Source organism: Diaphorina citri, unplaced genomic scaffold (assembly GCF_000475195.1).
Source record: "Diaphorina citri unplaced genomic scaffold, Diaci psyllid genome assembly version 1.1 scaffold27, whole genome shotgun sequence".
Classification (NCBI taxonomy): Eukaryota; Metazoa; Arthropoda; class Insecta; order Hemiptera; family Psyllidae; genus Diaphorina; species Diaphorina citri.
This window is the reverse complement of record NW_007377465.1, coordinates 216119-233634: the sequence shown is the minus strand read 5'-3', so window position 1 is coordinate 233634 and position 17516 is coordinate 216119. Positions and strand designations below refer to the sequence as shown.

The 17516-nt window shown below is 38.5% G+C and overlaps 1 protein-coding gene and 1 long non-coding RNA gene across 2 annotated transcripts in view; both read right to left on the bottom strand.

Annotated features, from left to right (window-relative positions):
• LOC113468021 overlaps positions 1 to 8455 on the bottom strand; it is a 20550-nt gene extending 12095 nt beyond the window's left edge. Inside the window, exon 1 of the long non-coding RNA XR_003391894.1 lies at positions 8376 to 8455. This is a non-coding gene — a long non-coding RNA (uncharacterized LOC113468021). The remainder of the gene's footprint in view (positions 1 to 8375) is intronic.
• A 63-nt stretch (positions 8456 to 8518) lies between these two features.
• The window catches only part of LOC103510482, a 122572-nt gene continuing 113574 nt past the window's right edge, over positions 8519 to 17516 (bottom strand). The window contains exon 6 of the mRNA XM_026824615.1: positions 8519 to 8627. Coding sequence (XP_026680416.1) covers positions 8578 to 8627 — 50 coding nt within the window. The 3' untranslated portion in view covers positions 8519 to 8577. The remainder of the gene's footprint in view (positions 8628 to 17516) is intronic.

Here is a 17516-nt window from a genome sequence, read left to right as displayed (position 1 = left end):
GCTGCCTCGGTGGTGTAGTGATCAAGGCGCTCGCCTGGTAAACAGGAGGGCGTGGGTTCAATCCCAGCCGAGGTATGGATGGTTGAGATTGTTGCTGCGCTTGGCGGTATTTTGACCGCTTTTGGATAGATTTCGACCGTTTTTTGGCGGTTTTCAGCTACAGCGACAAAACGGTTAGAGATATTGTAAAAGTTAGGGTAAAAGAAAGAAGGAGAGGGAAGAAGAAGAGAAAGAGGAGGAAGGGAAAGAAGAACAGGAGGAGGAGGAGGAGGAGGAGGTTAAGGGAAGAAGGGAAGGTTACAATTTATAAGGTAACAAAAGCACAGAGAGGAAGAAAACCGGGGTATCGGGCATTGTATTTTAAACGTAGAGAAGGTATGGAAGTAGAAATGGCAAAGAATAATACAGGATAACAGGGATGGGAAAAAGGAAGGAATAACAAGGGACGTTAAAATTAGAGGAGGTGGAGGAGCACTGGAGGAGGAGAAGGAAGAAGGATGGAGGAGAGAGAAAAGACAAAGAATAATACAGGATAGAGGATGAGAAGAATAACATAACATATGGAACGGTAAAATTAAAGGAGGGGGAGGGATGGAGGAGAGAGAAAAGATAAAGAATAATACAGAATAGAGGATAAGAAAAGGAAGGAATAACATAACATAGGACATAAACCAAACGGCTAATTACTTACCTATCTACATCACGGGTAAAATAAGGTAATAACATTAAGATAGGCACTTGGAACACTTTAGACATAGGAAAATAAATAAGTGAACTGAGAATTTCAAAGTAAATAAATTTGATAGAGAATAAAACGAGTACATTCATACCATTGTTAATTGTTACTCAAAATTTGCGTATCCAGTTTGAACTCAATCGGCCGGGTTGTAAATTTTATAAGCAAAATGGCCTAATAAAAGCAATCAAAGCAACATGTGAGCTACGGTGTGGTGCAAAAAATACATGTATGGTGGATTGGAAAGCTTGTTTTTCCCATGTTTTTAAGATAATATTAAATAATATCCACCACCCAGAACAAAAAGCAAAAGCAATGGAAAATAAATAAGTGAATTGAGAATTTAAAAGTAAATAAATTTGATAGAGAATAAAACTAGTACATTCATTCTATTGTTAATTGTTACTCAAAATTTGCGTATCCAGTTTGAACTCAATCGGCCAGGTTGTAAATTTTGTAAGCAAAATGGCCTAATAAAAGCAATCAAAGCAACTTGTGAGCTACGGTGTGGTGCAAAAAATACATGTATGGTGGATTGGAAAGCTTGTTTTTCCCATGTTTTTAAGATAATATTAAATAATAGTGTTTTGTTTATACAGTTGAAAAACAACATAACAACAGTGGCTACAAACTAGAGAAAGGTAGAACTTTAGGTCATTTAACATAAGGTGTACCTATCCATTGAATAAAACGTCCTAGAACACAGAATGCCTGTAAATCAGTAGAAATAGAAACGAGGACATAAGAAGCAACTAGGTGTCATATGTGCCATAAATTATTAAAATTGCCTAATTGGCTTCATACGCTGTTCTCCATTATTTCCATATAAGAGTACCAGTGTTACCTTATGTTCGTGTTTATCGAGAGTTGAAGTAATGTTTGGAGCGTGTGTGAGTTGGAAATTATTACTACCAGCATAAATATCGACTTGGCTGAGGGGCATCCAACGTTTTATCTTACAGGAGTTAGGAGTTGTCATGTGGGTTGCATAACAGGAGCTTACGGGGCTACGATCCTGTGACCCTTCTCTCATGTTTGTGCTTCAAATGAAACACTAGAAGTCATTGAGGATGAAACAGTAGGTTATAATGTCACACGAGAACCAATATGAAGTCAATGTAGTAGCAAATGCAGTCAGGGCCGTTTGTTGAAACGAACATAAGTGTACATAGAAAGCCAGATTACAACTAGAGCCTAACCGGGCCACGAGGCTAACCCCCACAATTAAATAGGCCCTCCTTGCAACTACTTTTTACAAACAAGAGTAATAGGTACGTAGGTACTCGTAATATTTTCCCATGCAGTCAGGGCCGTTTGTTGAAACGAACATAAGTGTACATAGAAAGCCAGATTACAACTAGAGCTTAACCGGGCCACGGGGCTAACCCCCACAATTAAATAGGCCCTCCTTGCAACTACTTTTTACAAACAAGAGTAATAGGTACGTAGGTACTCGTAATATTTTCCATATACGTGAGTCAGTGAGTGAGTGAGTCAGTCAGTTACGCAAGGGGCTGTATATATTTAGGACTCGTAATATTTTCCTTTTTGAGAGAAAAACTTCTGGTTTCGCCCGTCCTTTAGTAGCTCGAGCTGGGGACGAATGGAACCTAATAAAATATTTTCCTTTTTGAGAGAAAAACTTCTGGTTTCGCCCGTCCTTTAGTAGCTCGAGCTGGGGACGAATGGAACCTAATAAACCCCTCTCAGTAAAAGCCCCTGACTACAGTCATGGCAAGTATGTGACACAAATGGCGAGAGAGAATTTTGCAGTTGGTGTCAGGAAGTGTTGTCTATAGAAACTTTTGAACTGTTCAAATAAAGAAGATTCGAAATTCTCGCGTGAGCTTCCACGATATCATTAATAGTTTGAATGGGGTTTTAACTAATATCTTCGACGTTGGAGAAATAGAGTCAAGGGTCAGTAGGACCGTAAGATCCACAGGTATAGAAAACAGTTGGTGTAGGTCTCATTGGGTAAAATGCATTCAAAAGATGTAAGTAATGGTATACGTACCTACTGCACCTATTTGATTTAATGTTGGTCTTTAGGAAATACATTAAGTATTCGTAATTAAGAGGAGGTGAGAGAGAAGGCAAATAACAATACATACTAGGAATAACAAGGGACATTGAAAGTAGAGGGAAGGAGGGGGTGATGAAGGAGACAAAAGAGGAAATGAAACATTGACCAAAGGTTTGAAATGTTTGATGTTTGCCTAATGCGTATAACCATAATCTCATGTAGGTGCGTAGCAAGGTAACAATGTAGGTAACATAGCGAGTATTATAAAATTAATGACAGGAAAAATGAAAACAGAGGTTGCCCTTTGAGTGAACAGGCAACAGGCATAGTTGTAAAATAGACACTTATCTGTTTCGATCTGAACAAGAAAAGCACCCAACTACCAACCGCTATACGACAAGACAATAAATTCTGCAACATATAACCAAACGGCTAATTACTTACCTATCTACATCACGGGTAAAATAAGGTAATAACATTAAGATAGGCACTTGGAACACTTTAGACATAAAGTAAGTACTGGAAGTAGTAACAGTAACACAGTAACAAGTTGTGCTTTGGTATTTACGAGGTACACGCGCCTCTCATTCACAACAAGCAAGGCAGTAGAGACCAAGTTCATGTTCTGGACTTTTCTAGTGAAAAAGCTTGGATTCTGCCAAAAAATGAACGTATACAAAGAGATCAGGATACTTTAAGGATTGTACTTACTTCTTTTTGTAGAGAGGCAGAGAAGAAATCTTTTAAAGACACTTAGGCCAACCATCTTGCAGTTCCTCCACCTGAAGTGTGGGATTTCCACCCCTTAAGAACTTAGCTCCCCGAGGATAAAGCAAAACAATCGGAACATTGTAAAACATGGACTTCGATGGCTTATACCGAATTATTTACCTACTTGGGACAATGATATCCTGCTAGGAATGTGTTCCTGTCAAAATTGACACAGGTAGTCAAAGGTATAATAATATTTACCACACCGTCATGTCATGAAGTTCATGTTTGGCATGTCACATCAGGGTCCCGTTATCCTGTCAATTATTTACCTACTTGGGACAATGATATCCTGCTAGGAATGTGTTCCTGTCAAAATTGACATAGGTAGTCAAAGGTATAATAATATTTACCACACCGTCATGTCATGAAGTTCATGTTTGGCATGTCACATCAGGGTCCCGTTATCCTGTTAAGTGTCATGAAGATAAAATATACCTACATGAAGAGAACCATGCACATAAATTCGACCATGTTCTAACACAGCCTAGCAGTGTGAGATTTATGGTCCGTGATAGTCATCATCAGATACAAACAAGTGTTAATTATTTTAACTTTCACAAGTTTTATTTAGACGGTCATCGCTCAGGACTGTGCAGGGTTAATTATTAAGGCTGCTACATAAATAACGACACATATGAGCATACTACATAATACATGTGTCATATGAAACACAATAATTAGTATACTCGTTGCGTTATGGATATCCTCAATTGCATAATGATCATTTTGGACTGCTGCAAACAGATCAACATCTGAGAATACATATCCGAAAGAACCTCCTCGTGATTTTAGCTAGAATGTTATGACCAAGAAGAGTTTTGTTATTCTGAACAATGGTCTCATCCAGTTCATCCACCTGTTTCGTATTTGACGTTCATTCGCAAATACCTAGAATTTAGCCAGAGGATCAACAGTTATATTTCGTACACATTGTAGACGTAAGTATGATGAAGATGAAAATCAGACCTACACCCCAAAATTATCCAAAATACCTCACCAGCTCATCAGTATTCGTACACATTGTAGACGTAAGTATGATGAAGATGAAAATCAGACCTACACCCCAAAATTATCCAAAATACCTCACCAGCTCATCATCAGTTGATTAAAGGGTTAAACTTTCGAGGTTATCAGAACTTATCACACAACCGTATGACACTAATTTTTAATCTCCATCAACTTGAAGAAGGGTTAAACTTTCGAGGTTATCAGAACTTATCACAAAACCGTATGACACTAATTTTTAATCTCCAATAATCTCCATCAACTTGAAACAAAATTTACAAAATCTCTCCAAGTCCAAAAACAAACTTGCCCCGACACCAAGAGGCTATTAGTGGAATGTGGTCACTTGATACTTGATAGTCAATATTGGGTTATTAAGAACGCCAGAATAGACCTGACCAGTGACGGGATGACAAGATACATAGCGACAGAACCTTGACATAGTCCGCGTATCTAACCACACACCGTACCAACATTATCACTGTGGCTACTGAGCTATCACTGCCTAGAGATATCAACTTGAAACAAAATTTACGAAATCTCTCCAAGTCCAAAAACAAACTTGCCCCGACACCAGCTATTAGTGGAATGTGGTCACTTAATAGTCAATATTGGGTTATTAAGAACGCCAGAATAGACCTGACCAGTGACGGGATGACAAGATACATAGTGACAGAACCTTGACATAGTCCGCGTATCTAACCACACACCGTACCAACATTAACACTGTGGCTACTGAGCTATCACTGCCTAGAGATAAACCAATTATCTGGGATTTTATCTTCACAGGAATCTGCTTGAGTGCCTTACGAGGAATCAGTGGTGTGTCGGTCAACAATGCAGGGGTTGAATTTTAGGAGACCAATGGTGGTAAAAAAATTTCCCTTCACCAAGAAATCCAAGAATGGTAGTAAAATAACAGTAAAAAGAAACAAGATTATAACTAAAGGTTGGAAAAACACATATGAAAATTCAATTATAGGCTCGCAAAATTGTTACCAACAACGAATTGATTTTCGCACTCCCTCCAGAATCCTACAATCCATGAAAATCTGACCTAAAATCTATTTTCGCAAGTAAAATCTTTCGACGGACACGATAGCGGCAATCTAATCCTTCATAGAGAGATATCAAGTATCAGTGTTTGTCATGTGTTTTTGAATCAGAAAAAAGAACAGTAAAAACATCGTTTTCTTCCATTTTATCTGACCTTCGACACTGAAACACTAGGAACAAAAGGGATTTGTAGAAAATTGATTTCTCCAAAAAATTTCTAGAAGGAGCAGAAAAAAAATAAGAAATTCTGCACCTGTTACCGGCATTACCTCTAACCATCAATCCCTGGATACTCTGACTGGACATGGACAGCATCATCAAGTCCAGCTAACCATTTCACGCCTCAATCGATCGTTTGATGATGAAGATTAATGTGACGGGCGGTAGCACTCGCGTTCTAATAGTCATAAGTAAAAACATCGTTTTCTTCCATTTTATCTGACCTTCGACACTGAAACACTAGGAAAGTATCGTCTTGACCTATCACATCCTCATCTGATGAAAATCCGATAACCTTATCACCACGGCCTTATCTATTGTAACTTGTAACTGTCACCGTTAGACTCCTGCGTGTGGACATAGATATACGCAATCTCTAATTTATTCATTCCCAAATTAGAGACGTCAAAGCTCGAACTTTCTAGGAGATTGGGTTGAAAACTAGAACATAGGTGTCACCGAATCAGCGTCTAGTTATCAAAGTAGCCGAATGAAAGCGCGTGAATGCGTCCTGTCATCAAATTGTTTACACTTTTTAGGTCAGCCACTCACTATCAGGTAGACCTGACAGGTACACCTAATCAGATCCGCCTGTCAGGTCTACCTGATATCTGATGAGCACACACACTATCAGGTAGACTTGACAGATACGGCTAACACACCTAATCAGGTCCGCTTGTCAGGTCAACCTGATATCTGATGAGCACACACACTATCAGGTAGACTTGACAGGTACGGCTAAAAAGGTCCGAATGTAACGTCTACCTGATGGACATACACACTATCAGGTAGACCTGACACTCCTGACAGGTACACCTGATCAGGTTCGCCTGTCAAATCTACCTGATACCTGATAGTGAGTGACTGGCCTTACACTTTTTAGGATGTCTTTCGTGTTTTGTTGAATCAGTTGAAGGTAATTTTTACACTACGTCTACTGAATACCTAAATACTTATGATGTAGGTACTACTTAAATATCTACAAGCAGTTACAGCAGAACTATTTCTGGTAGAGACAGCTACAGCTTTCTCACATTCCTGGTGGGATCTCTCATGTGGATTGCTAGCTGCTAAAAAGCTGTCTAAACCTAAACCAATGTTAGAAGTGACTAGTGACTAGGCTCAGATGATCAGTGAATGACATATCAGCATGTCATCTTAGTCAAAACCAATAGAAAGTTACCGTCATTCTGCCCTAGAGATAAACCAATTATCTGGGATTTTATCTTCACAGGAATCTGCTTGAGTGCCTTACGAGTACGGCTAAAAAGGTCCGAATGTCACGTCTACCTGATGGGCATACACACTATCAGGTAGACCTGACACTCCTGACAGGACACCTGATCAGGTTCGCCTGTTAAATCTACCTGATAGTGAGTGATGACTGGCCTTACACTTTTTAGGATGTCTTTCGTGTTTTGTTGAATCAGTTGAAGGTAATTTTTACACTACGTCTACTGAATACCTAATACTTATGTAGGTACTAAATATCTACAAGCAGTTACAGCAGAACTATTTCTGGTAGAGACAGCTGCAGCTTTCTCACATTCCTGATGGGATCTCCCATGTGGATTGCTAGCTGCTAACAAGCTGTCTAAACCTAAACCAATGTTAGAAATGACTAGTGACTAGGCTCAGATGATCAGTGAATGACATATCAGCATGTCATCTTAGTCAAAACCAATAGAAAGTTACCGTCATTCTGCCATCTCACCGTACAGGGTGTGAAAAACGTTTCAAACCATTTGGACAGCCACTCACTATCAGGCAGACCTGACAGGTACACCTGTCCTGATCAGGTCCGCCTGTCAGGTTTACCTGATAGTGTGTGTGGTCATCAGGTATCAGGTAGACCTGACAGGCGGATCTTTTCAGTCGTACCTGTCATGGGTGTGAAAAACGTTTCAAACCATTTAGACAGCCACTCACTATCAGGCAGACCTGACAGGTACACCTGTCCGCCTGTCAGGTTTACCTGATAGTGTGTGTGGTCATCAGGTATCAGGTAGACCTGACAGGCGGATCTTTTCAGTCGTACCTAATATCAAGTCTACCTGATAGTGAGTGGCTTTCCAAACACTCCAAGTCGGTGTGAATAATAGAACGTATTGCAAGCAGTATTGTTGTTCTGCATCTGCATCATAAAATGGCGTAATGAGGAAAAATGTTGGGTATTCGTGGGGAGGAATTTGAAGTTCGGTATCTAAGGTACCAAAAATCTCAATTAGATAACATCTGCTGCTAACAAGCTGTCTAAATGTTAGAAATGACTAGTGACTAGGCTCAGATGATCAGTGAATGACATATCAGCATGTCATCTTATAGTCAAAACCAATAGAAAGTTACCGTCATTCTGCCATCTCACCGTACTGGGTGTGAAAAACGTTGAACAGCCACTCACTATCAGGCCACTCACTATCAGGCAGACCTAACAGAATGTTGGGTATTCGTGGGGAGGAATTTGAAGTTCGGTATCTAAGGTACCAAAAATCTCAATTAGGTAACATCTGTGTTTGATTTAGGGTAAAGCAGTTCAGGTGTTTGATAGAATACTCGTACCTTTATGAGTGGGAATGGGGTAACCGTTACTGTAACACATCCATCCATGGCACAACTTGTTAGACATGATCCCCACGTTGATAACATCTGTGTTTGGTTTAGGGTAAAGCAGTTCAGGTGTTTGATAGAATACTCACTCGTACCTTTATGAGTGGGAATGGGGTAACCGTTACTGTAACACATCCATCCATGGCACAACTTGTTAGACATGATGCCCACGTTGCCCACCTACGAAGAAACTATTTGGGCACCCTGTAAGGAGGAAATCACAGAATGTGAGGGATTAATGTTGACAGAACTTATCGTCATCATTTACGTAAAACCACAGACTCCACAGAGCTTAGCAGAACACACCGCAGCCTATGAGCATAAACAAGTCTGCGGGAATTTATTAGAAAACACATTGAACAGGATTTCAGTTTATGAAGGAATCGGCCAGGAGGACAAACATATGAGCATAAACAAGTCTGCGGGAATTTATTAGAAAACACATTGAACAGGATTTCAGTTTATGAAGGAATCGGCCAGGAGGACAAGGAAAATGAAGAGCGGATGGAATGGATAAGAAACAAAAAGGACAAAAGGGATTTGTAGAAAATTGATTTCTCCAAAAATTTTCTAGAAGGAGCAGAAAAAAATAAGGAATTCTGCACCTGTTACCGGCATTACCTCTAACCATCAATCCCTGGATACTCTAACTGGACATGGACAGCATCATCAATTCCAGCTAACCATTTCACGCCTCAATCGATCGTTTGATGATGAAGATTAATGTGACGGGCGGTAGCACTCGCGTTCTAATAGTCATAAATACATCAATCTGTACATAAAACCTGCCTATAACCAACTAAACCACCTATCCAATACCTGCCGAGGCATACAAGTCTTGTAAACCAATCAAGCAATCTATCTCAACCCAACCCCATCTTGACTCAGTGTGATATGTCAGCCCCACATTGTGACATGTTAATATTGATCTGAACCCATGATAAGCGGACATAATAGACCCCTACGGGGCTGGGGAAATAGCTGACTTGATTTGTGATCGTTATCTCCCGGTCTAAATCTTGCACCTAGAGACCTGGTCGTAGGAACGTTTAATCAATTTGTTTTTAGAGGTTTAGATAGTCCTATTGAGAGTAGGGACAAACAGTACTAAAGGATAGGTTAAGGTTAAGAAACACAAAACGCTCACTCGGAGGCTTAGATGTAGGGACAAACAGCCCTAAAGGATGGGTTTCAACGAATCTTCCCATGAGGTCATGAAAGGAAGACTGTCCTATTGAGATTTAGATAGACCTATTGGAACAGTGTTGCGGCAATGTTTAAACTCTTTTATATTTAAGACCCTTGAGTGAGAAATTCAACATTTTAGAACGAGTTAGTTACAAATCTCAATCTTACCTTAGGCCCGCTACTCAGTGGAGTTAGATTACCAGCGTCAGCTTGTCTTAACCAGCTTAACCAGCTTCAAAAATTACACATACAATTAAATGAGTACGAATTACACATACCAGTAAACGAGTACGAATAGAGTAACGCTGGTAAGCTTATTAATATTGGTTATTGGCGCTGGTTCCTCCGCCTCAACCCTAAACCAGCGTGACAGCTGGTCAAAACAGGTTGACCAAAAATTACACATACAATTAAATGAGTACGAATTACACATACCAGTAAACGAGTACGAATAGAGTAACGCTGGGCTGGTAAGCTTATTAATATTGGTTATTGGCGCTGGTTCCTCCGCCTCAACCCTAAACCAGCGTGACAGCTGGTCAAAACAGGTTGACATATTCACAGTCTTTTGAACAATTATTTGAAGAACAAGAACGGTTCTCCATTGATTGAAAGTACGTTCATAGTCTGGCATGAAATTTTTGATGTGAGGGATTAATGTTGACAGAACTTATCGTCATCATTTACGTAAAACCACAGACTCCACAGAGCTTAGCAGAACACACCGCAGCCTTATCAGACGTATCTCCAGAAGACTTAACCAGCACTTAACAAAACTGTTACAAACGCGGTGACATTTCAACAGCTTCATTCTGAAACTTCACCAAGTGACCTTTTTGTTATGAAATATTTGATATAATCTCAAAGTGTGGATGAATCACGGAAATGGAAAGTGTTCAATGATTTGGCACGAAATAATCTTTCACATTTTATTCACAGTCTTTTGAACAATTATTTGAAGAACAAGAACGGTTCTCCATTGATTGAAAGTACGTTCATAGTCTGGCATGAAATTTTTGTAGAACATTCTCCAGAGTTCCTGAAAGGTGCATTTTACTAAGAATATGTATATTTAAGTCCTAGAATTTTTAATTTCACAACAATACCTAATTAAATCCAGAAAACACCAGGCTCTTTTAGAATACAAAGACATGGCGCTGATCATCATATGACTTACTTTGGAGGTGGTCTTCATAGAAAATAACAAGATCAGAAGCCAAGTTGAACACAATCCAATGTTTCTACATAACATTTATCAAGTTCAAAGTTTCTACAAATGTCGGCCTATAAAAGAAGTGATGCCAGAAAATAGAAAACTCAAAGCGTTCCCGCTACTGGCGCCACACGCTGGCATTATCATAAAGAAACTTTTCCAAGAAGTTGAATTTCCTAAAACTGCGCCGCGCCGACCCAAAGAGCACGAAGGTTTCATTATGGATATAATGGGCAACCTAATGGATCCTATTGCAGTCATAACACAATGATAACCCGTGAGAAAAGAGTACCTTAATATGTATAAAATATATTTATATATGTGTATGTATTATTATACATATGCAAAAAGAACAACAATAATTGCAAACCGTCGCAAGTTTGCAATTAAAAACGGTAGATCTATGCAAAAAGAACAACAATAATTGCAAACCGTCGCAAGTTTGCAATTAAAAACGGTAGATATATTCAAGGTCATAAATGGACAGAGGGGTTTACGCAGCCATAAACACTTCTGGCAACTGTTGTTGGTTTGCTGATGGCAACTGAACCACTGCCATTACTTCAAACTTATGGGAGAACTATAAAGGTAGACGGTAGATATATTCAAGGTCATATAATGGACAGAGGGGTTTACGCAGCCATAAACACTTCTGGCAACTGTTGTTGGTTTGCTGATGGCAACTAAACCACTGCCATTACTTCAAACTTATAGGTGAACAACAAAGGTACTCGCATCGTAATGACAATTTACGTAAAATATACAATCACTTTTTTTGCTGACTACGTTAAAAATAGCAATGCCTCGTGCGTATCGCCTACATAATAGATAGATCGTGGAAAATTCTCACACATATCCTATCACTTTTTTTTTGCTGACTACGTTAAAAATAGCAATGCCTCGTGCGTATCGCCTACATAATAGATAGATCGTGGAAAATTCTCACACATATCCCGCCTGCTTTTTGTTCTTTCAGTGGAAAACTGATAACTTGCGCTTTTCTCCGAGAATTTCAAATGAACCGCTCAGAAAAGTTCGGTGTTTATAAATAACTTGTTTTTATAATATAAGATTCCCAACGTTTCATATTTCAAGAGCATTAAATGTGTTACTCGAATCGTTGTGGGTCTCCATTGAAGCACGAAAGTTTTTAGGAGTTTAATTAGAAACAATGAACTCGGTGAAGGTTAACGAGCAAGAGCAACTCATGAACCACTTGATATCAGGGCTTCACTTTGGTAAGTACCTCTAGAACGGGAAGAGAATGTGGTTGAAGAGGTCTAAGGGCCGAACCTCTGTCGAGTGCTCAAGGTAGTCCCCTCGGTACTTTAACATCGCCCTGGTGGGAGAATGCAAGCTAGGTATCTCGCCCTGTTAGAAACATACATGAGAATCATAACACTGGGATCTACAAGAGGAGTTTGATGTCTAGAATTCTAGATGCTGCAGACAAGGGACAACATCTCAGTTTAGTTTTGTCACATCATTATTACGAAATTATAAAACACCACATGCACACCAAGACTCCCAAAGCGCAATCATTACGATAATACAAAAAGAGCTCAAGGTAGTCCCCTCGGTACTTTAACATCGCCCTGGTCGGAGCATGCAAGCTAGGTACCTCGCCCTGTTAGAAACATATACGAGAAGCATAACACTGGGATCTACAAGAGGAGTTTGATGTCTAGATGCTGCAGATAAGGGGCAACATCTCAGTTCAGTTTTGTCACATCATTATTACGAAATTATAAAACACCACATGCACACCAAGACTCCCAAAGCGCAATCATTACGATAATACAAAAAGCTTTACTAGAATTTACTTCGCCAGAATGTGTTATTTTTTAGCTTCTTGAGTCTGGATTTTCAAAGGAGATTTACGACTCGCGATGGCTGTATCGAACTTATTAATTCAGCCAGCCAAAGGTCCTGCTGAAGCTCTGCTGCCTGTCTCTTTTTTAATAGGAATAATCGAAATCATCTCAACGAAGAATGTAATCGATGCCACAATGTGTTATTTTTTAGCTTCTTGAGTCTGGATTTTCAAAGGAGATTTACGACTCGCGATGGCTGTATCGGACTTATTAATTTAGCCAGCCAAAGGTCCTGCTGAAGCTCTGCTGCCTGTCTCTTTTTTAATAGGAATAATCGAAATCATCTCAACGAAGAATGTAATCGATATCACCTCATCAATCAGACAAGAAAATCATTCTGCAATCGCTACAAGCCTTTGAAACCGTTACAGAAACTACTCTTTAGTCTCATTACAGACATTACCTATCAACCAAACTTATTAATAATGCACTAATGGAAATAACCGAGGCAAAAAAATCTGTCAGAACATATTTCCTCTCAGGGTGCATTAGAATACATTCTCTGTGAAACGAGAAACAAGGTCTTGTTTTTACATCACCTACTGTCAGGAAGATACACAGTCTGCTTGAGGCATCAACAAAGATCTTGGTACTTCACATTAAAAGAGGTCATGAAAACCCATCAAACTCTCAATCATAAAGACATGTAGAAAGTATGACTGTTTTTTAAGGTCTTCAAAGAGTTAAAAACACCTTTGAAGACCGAACACTTGTCAACTTACATAACATGGTCAGACAAAACAAATGTAAGACAAGTCCACATGAAAAACACATGCTGGCATGCCAACCTAAGCATCAACAAAGATCTCGGTACTTCACATTAAAAGAGGTCATGAAAACCCATCAAACTCTCAATCATAAAGACATGTAGAAAGTATGACTGTTCTTTAAGGTCTCCAAAGAGTTAAAAACACCTTTGAAGACCGGACACTTGTCAACTTACATAACATGGTCAGACAAAACAAATGTAAGACAAGTCCACATGAAAAACACATGCTGGCATGCCAACCTAACCTGCTAACAATGATGTCTCCTGTCTTGAACATAAAGAATCATTAAAAATATGATTAATAGGTTCTGTGATGTACATAATACATGTGTCATATGAAGCACAATAATTAGTATACTCGTTTCGTTAGGGATATCCTCAATTGCATAATGATCATTTTGGACTGGTGCAAACAGATCAAAATCTGAGAATACATATCCGAAAGAACCTCCTCGTGATTTTAGCTAGAATGTTTTGACCAAGAAGAGTTTTGTTATTCTGAACAACATCGAAATGGTCTCATCCAGTTCATCCACCTGTTTCGTATTTGACGTTCATTCGCCAATACCTAGAATTTAGCCAGAGGATCAACAGTTACGATATATTTGAGGGAAATATACAAGTAGGTCCGTCCGTAATAAAAACAATTACACTAATTGTACGTACGTATAGTTCCTTAACCTTAGCATTCAGTACGGGATCATTGCTTTCACAGAGTAAGCATAGTGCGCTAACCTAGTCCAGGCAATTCTGTGATTTACCTCCGTATGTTGAATTCACATGGTCGTGTAATTCTGCTTATTACACGTCTGAAAATTTTGCGAAAAAAATTAAATATAATATTATTCATATTCGGTTCCAAAACAAAGCCTGAAGATCATAATCAGAGATTTGTTCTGGTGAATTACAAGTCTGTCTGCAGGTCGGTGAATTGTGTAGCTGGCAGTGGCTCTGGTGAATTATTCCGAGATATAGGATAGGGCATCAAGAGATGCCTACGCATATTCGTTCTAATCAATAGAGATCATAGTTAGCAGATAAGGGAGAATTATCCCAAACACAAGATTGCAAGTGAGGAATCAGGTTTAAATCAACATCAAATGCACTATGATTTTCAGGAAGCTGTCAAAGGCCAAATAGTGATGCTGTTATCTTCACCTAGATAAGGGAGAATTATCCCAAACACAAAATTGCACGTGAGGAATCAGGTTTAAATCAACATCAAATGCACTATGATTTTCAGGAAGCTGTCAAAGGCCAAATAGTGATGCTGTTATCTTCACCTACAATTTCATTGCTTACCTTTTGAACCTGAGACCTCTATTAAATTTCCAACACAAGTAGAGACGTTATCTCCAGTAAAATTAACTGTCTGTACTTTTAATATTTGACTTAAAACGGAACAATGCGGGAAAGACTTAACGTTAACGCAAAAAAAGTTCAAACTATTTTCTGACACTTAAATGAAATTGCAAATCGTGACTTTCTAAGCGGGAAAGAAACATAACTACGGGTTTATTTCACAACTAAATTAAAGTTTCATGAACTGTTCAAACTATTTTCTGACACTTAAATGAAATTTCAAATCGTGACTTTCTAAGCGGGAGAGAAACATAACTATGGGTTTATTTCACAACTAAATTAAAGTTTCATGAACTTGGAAACATTAGATCAGAATTAAGACCAAGACGTCGAGACCTATGGAACTAAGTTCAAACTATTTTCTGACACATAAATGAAATTGCAAATCGTGACTTTCTAAGCGGGAAAGAAACATAACTACGGGTTTATTTCACAACTAAATTAAAGTTTCATGAACTTGGAAACATTAGATCAGAATTAAGACCAAGACGTCGAGACCTATGGAACTAGAAGATAAACCTGGTGAAGACGATATAGGTACACACGAACTTGAAAGTTCCATTCTCACACACAGACACAAGAACTACAAGTCTTCATATTCAAGCACAACGCAATATTCTGTAACTCTTAGCTTTTGATGCAGTTTTCCGACGTTTTAAGAACCAACTTGAGAGGAATAAGAGACAACACAGTTCCAAAGATTTTATAGAGTCCAATTTACAATCTTTAAATATAAAACGACAAGGGTGTGAGAGTATTTTTGGGAAGATTCAAAGAAAAGGATGACTAATGCTAATGCTAAGTACAAAAAATATTTAAAGAATGTCAAAGACAAGCTTGAGTTTTGATGCAGTTTTCTGACGTTTTAAGAACCAACTTGAAAGGAATAAGAGACAACACAGTTCCAAAGATTTTATAGAGTCCAATTTACAATCTTTAAATATAAAACGACAAGGGTGTGAGAGAGTTTTTTTTTGACGTTTCAAGAACCAAGTTGAAAGGAATAAGAGACAACACAGTTCCAAAGATTTTATAGAGTCCAATTTACAATCTTTAAATATAAAACGACAAGGGTGTGAGAGTATTTTTGGGAAGATTCAAAGAAAAGGATGACTAATGCTAATGCTAAGTACAAAAAATATTTAAAGAATGTCAAAGACAAGCTTGCATCAACATAAATGTCCATATTGTCCATGCATTCCTGGAAAAGTTACTCCCTCAGGCAGAGTGACAGGCCGAAGGGTGAACACTAAACTGAAGCACTAGCAGAGCAGATATTACTATCAAGATCAAAACTAATAGCACACGCCACGGTCACGCATGCGTGCATCTTGTATCGTGAGAATCTGCCATACATTGTGCAGAAAACGTTTCCTTCCAGTTCTGTTGACTTATGGAAGAAAGAAGATCCCGATGCTGGGATTTGGATCGAATATCAGGAAAATAGATTCAGCTTTGCCTTACCTACATATGAAGTAGGATTATCAACAGCTGTGATAAAAAAAAAGAGCAAGAAGACCCAAGATTTTAATTTGCATTACTTATCTCTATATTAAAAATATTTCCAGGTCAAACAGATTTCGGCAAGATTCCTGATGGTTTCAAAGTGCTACCTGAATCAAATGTAGATGAAGTACCTACTGACCTTCTTAATTGAGGTAATATGCAGCTTCAAACACAAATGGCAGCTACACCTATCAATAACGTATTTACATATGAACCTATATTTACATTGAGCAAAGGATACCGCAATCACTTTGGAAGAAATAAGCGGTGATATCAATGAGATAATAAAAGTCCTTGGTCTCAAATCGTCAATACAAGTGGCATAAGGCCAAAAATACACTCAATGTAATCAAAGGCAAAACAATCCACCACATTGTTAGCGAGCCAGATGAAGGGTTCCGCTGGGATTTAATTAATTGTGCTCATAAGGTCGTAAATGTAGAGATTGCATAGGATTACACTAAGAGAAAACGTAAAGTGATGATGACTGATATTGGTATTAATCTGCGAATTAAAATGCGAAAGAAAATTTCCATATTTCAGGCATTATTGAGAGAATGACGTTCATTAGTTGGGTCAAATGGGACTTTAAGCTTGAATTCAACGCTATCAAATTCAATGTCCATGACCTGAGCAATAAGCATGTTCAAAAACAGTATAGCACACAACTAAATTAGATCAAGTATGCAGATCAAAGAGTGAATTATGTACTACGACCCACATGTCATCTCATGTACATATATTATGAGACTATCTCACCTCTGGGGAACTCTTGGAGACCACACAACGCCCCTCAGGCTGATATTTCAAATGCAAAATGTGCAAAATTACATAGCAGATGAAGGGTTCCGCTGGGATTTAATTAATTGTGCTCATAAGGTCGTAAATGTTGAGATTGCATAGGATTACACTAAGAGAAAACGTAAAGTGATGATGACTGATATTGGTACTAATCTGCAAACAAAAATGCGAAGGAAAATTTCCACATTTCAGGCATTATTGAGAAAATGACGTTCATTAGTTGGGTCAAATGGGACTTTATGAATTCAACGCTATCAAATTCAATGTCCATGACCTGAGCTATAAGCATGTTCAAAAACAGTATAGCAAACAACTAAATTGGATCAAGTATGGAGATCAAAGAGTGAATTATGTACTACGACCCACATGTCATCTCATGT